General features: G+C 32.8%; 1 protein-coding gene across 1 annotated transcript; it reads left to right on the top strand.

Annotated features, from left to right (window-relative positions):
* Positions 1 to 1,629: 1,629 nt before the first annotated feature.
* EAH_00063780 (acyl carrier protein, putative) lies at positions 1,630 to 3,914 on the top strand (the record flags this gene model as incomplete). Its single annotated transcript, XM_013393072.1, has 3 exons — positions 1,630 to 1,693; positions 2,745 to 3,043; positions 3,778 to 3,914. Coding segments are annotated over 3 exons (500 nt in total), but the record flags the coding sequence as incomplete, so codon positions are not given.
* Positions 3,915 to 4,199: the final 285 nt, after the last annotated feature.

The following is a 4,199-nucleotide window of genomic DNA, read 5'->3' as shown; positions in this document are numbered from 1 at the left end:
TAATAATAATAATAATAATAATAATTATTATTATTATTATTATTATTATTATTATTATTATTATGTTTGCTGAGGCCTTCTATGCTCTCTAAAGATTGAAGTCTTTAATTTTTTATAAATGTTTTCTAATGTCTGTTTGTATATGGTGCTGCCGCTCGACTTTGATATTAAACAGAGTGTATTATATAATATGTAAATAGTTGTTATCAACTATTATTATTATTATTATTATTATTATTATTATTATTATTATTATTATTATTATTATTGCTTCGTCTTTCTTTTAATGCAAGGGGCTACAGCATTAATTGTTCTACTCCTTGATAAAGTTAAGAGTATAACTATGCATATTTCTACATATATATATATAATATTGTATATTAATATATATATATATATGTATGCTGTTTATTATGTTGATATATAATATTAGCCTGCAAACACATGTTTAAAAACTTATTGCTACTCTTCTTTGCTGCTTTGTTGGTGGTACTTAAAGAAAGACAATAAATATATTAAAGCTGAGAAGACTTCAGCAGGACAAACTCTGTTTATTATTTTTTATTGTTTTGACTGCACTTAAACCCTACTATAATATTCTTATACATATTCTTATACTTTTTAATCTATTATTATTAAATATTATATCAGGCTTTGTTCATTGAGCTCTTCCTCCTTGTCTATGCAGCAATATTTGCTAGAAAGGGTGTTAAAGGTATTTGTGCTGAGGGCATAGGTGTGTTGTATAAGAGATGAAGAGTTTAAAGAAAATCTGTTTAAACTTGTCGCAATTATTAAAGCTAGCATAGCAGCAGAAGGGGTCTCCAGTACTGGAGATCAGAGGAGACAGCCTCAGCTTTGCTGCAGCATTTTATAAAAACTTTATATAACAAAATCTGCTGCTGTTGTTGCTGCTGCTGCTGCTGCATGCAAGCCCCTGAGAGCTTTACTCTAAATGCATGCAATAATAATAATAATGATGAAGAAGTATTTCTACGCTCTCAGTCTTCAGTCTGTGTATAATAATATGTATTTCTACAAATAAATATATATAAAAATACATATAAGCGTATATAAATATATATATATTAATAATATAAGCTTAAGACATACATTGAACAAGCTAGAGACTCTGCTGTACAGACACCGCATGCAAGACTTTATTATATCCATTTGTTTACACAAATTCTTTTGAAGACAATAAAGAAATAGTATTAGTAAATAAATATATATATATTTAACATTAAATAAAGTTGTTGCACTTAGATAAAAAATATCTTTCTTATATGAGGCCCTCCTCCAGTGCGGGGATATATGTAGGGTCTGTTTGTTGTTAATAACAGCATAATGAAAGTATATTATTATATTTAAATATATTTTTAATATTTTAATGCCCTATTTATTCATAAAAGACGCTTAAATAAGATATAAAGACAGCAAGAAATGAAGAGATTGAGCTGCAGAGGCACCGCCCCCTACTGCCGCTGTCTCGCCTGCAGTATATTGTTAAAGATTATTGTTGTTTGTTTATTTTAAGCTGTTGCTGCTGCATATATCTTTGTTTCTTTTCTTTTTATCTTTTAATTCATTTATTTATTTCATTTTAAACACCTTTAATACTCAGCGAAAATGCTTAACTTCTTCTCTTATGCTGCTGTCGTGCTCGCTGCAGCATCTGCATATACAGCAGAAGGTGAGTACATGTCTTGTCTTTTTTGTCTTTCTTTTTGCTGTGTTTCTTCCTGTTTATTTCGTTTCTTTTACTCTTTAGTCAACCCCTTTCTTCTGCTGTCTCCAGTTGCTGCTGCTGCTGCTGCTGCTGCTGCTGCTGAGGCGAGACCCACAGACACATGGAGAGCATGCCTCTCTGTCTCTAGAGAGTTTTCTTTATTTTTATCTTTGTCTCTTTGTCTCTTCTTCAGTCTTATAATGTCTTGTCTAGTCTTTATTAATTCTTGCAGCTTGTGCTAGAACAGCTGCTGCTGCTGCTTGTTGCTGTTGCTGCTGCTCTTGCTGTTACACCCGCCTGTTGTCTCCGAATGTCTCTTCTTTTTCTGTCTCCTTATCTCTCATTTGCTGCAGCAGCAGCAGCAGCAGCAGCATTTACTGTCTAATATATAACTTGCTGCATACTACCTCTTCTGCATCAGCTGCTGCAGCGCCTCCAACAGCTACTCTCTCCTACACTTTTTTTTTGTCTGTCTGTTTCTGTCTCTTGATTTATCTGTCTTTGTTTATCTTCTGTCTCTGTCTTTAACTGTCTCTGTTTCTGCTGCATTATGTTCCTCTGCATGCACTGTGGGGTGTCTTTGCAGCTCTTTTGCGTGTCTTCTTATTTCGGTTGTCTTTTGCTGTCTCCTTTTATATTTTACTGTCTCCTTTTATCTTTTGCTGTCTTCACGTATATTTGTGTATATTTTATGCGCTGCTGTTTCTCCCTCTGTCTCATCCTCTGTTTCTCTCTCTTTGTTCTTTATCTCTTGTGCAGTTTGCCTGTCTTCCTAAACCCTAAACCCTAGGGTTTAGGGTTTAGGGTTTAGGGTTCAGCGTGTTTCTCTTCTTATCTAATGCTTATAACTTATCTTTCAATTGCTTAGACTTCAGAATTAAAGCCTTTACCCCTTTTTAAGGGTTTATTAGGGTTTATTAGTGTTTATTAGTGTTTATTATGGTTTATTAGGGTTTAGGGTTTAGGGTTTAGGGTTTAGGGTTTAGGGTTTGGTGCGTGTGTGTGTGTGTATCAGGGTTTATAAGCTCTTCTCCTGTGCACTACTCATATCGCTATCGCATATGTGCAAACCCTGATTTGTGTTTTAGCAGCGGAGTGTCTGTCTCCTCTGCTGCACCACTGTCTCCTCCTGCTCGTTTTCTAAGGGGACAGGAGACAGCAGATGCAGCAGCAGCAGCAGCAGCAGCAGCAAGAGGCTCTGCTCTTTTTGCAGGGCAAGGAGACACTGAGCTCCTCGATAAAGTTAGAGCTGTTGTCTCTGAACAACTCGGTGTAGACATCAATAAAGTGCAACCTAGCTCGCACTTCGTTAAGGTAATTATAATAACAATTGCATGCATGTATGCATGCAATTGCATGCAATTGTAATTGCATGCATGCAATTGAATACACTTGCATGCATGCATGCATGCACTTGCATGCATGCGCGCTGTTCACTCTGCGTTGCTGTCTTTTTATTTATTTATTTATATTGTTCTTCGTTTGTTTATCTATTTCATTGCTGTCTCTCTTTTTTCTTGTTATTTATTTATTTATTTATTTAGTTTGTTTGTTTTGTCGTTTGTTTGTATCATTGTCTTTTATCTATTTATTTATTTATTTATATCAATGACCGAAGTGTATATATTAATTATATATCAATTTTATTAATTAATTAATTTAATTAATTAATTGTCTGTTGTTTTATATTTTTATGTCTCTCTTTGTTTTTTGTTTATTTATCTTTTTTGTTTAAATTCTTTTCTTCTTTGTACTTGTCTTATACTTTTTAAATATATATGCATATTAATATATATATATATATATACTTATATATATTTATGTATATTTATATATAAGTATATTTATATATAAGTATATATATATATATATACTGCCCTCCGACTTGTAGATTTTTATATAAATATAAATATATAATGTTGTTTATATTCATTCATTCGCTCTCACTAAGTATAATTGAAAGATAAAAACATAAATAAATAGACAAAGAAACAAACAACTAAATAAATAAATAAATAAATATATATTTTAATTATATTATTCTTCAGGACCTCGAGGCTGACAGCTTAGACAGCGTAGAGTTGGTGATGTCGCTTGAAGAGAAATTCGGAGTGTCTATACCCGATGAAGATGCAACAAAAATTACAACTGTGCAGGAAGCTGTCGATTATATTCAGAAACACAAGTCAGAAACTATCAATTCATCCATGCATGCATGCATGCATCCATGCATGCATGCATGCAGGCGTTCTTGTATGCGTTCTTGTATGCATGCGTTCTTGTATTCATTGTTGCATGCGTGCATGCATGCATGCATGCATGCACGGTGTTTTAGGGTTTAGGGTTTAGGGTTTATATTAATGGCTACATGGATTTACTGCTGTTGATTGTTGCGTCTGTTGATACTCCGTATATATATATATATATATATATATACTTATACATATATATATATATGTATGTATGTATA

Source organism: Eimeria acervulina, genomic scaffold, assembly GCF_000499425.1.
Source record: "Eimeria acervulina Houghton genomic scaffold, Eah_scaff1883, whole genome shotgun sequence".
In the NCBI taxonomy this organism is placed as follows: domain Eukaryota; phylum Apicomplexa; class Conoidasida; order Eucoccidiorida; family Eimeriidae; genus Eimeria; species Eimeria acervulina.
The sequence above is the reverse complement of the archived record's forward strand: the minus strand, read 5'-3'. Positions and strand labels throughout refer to the sequence as shown.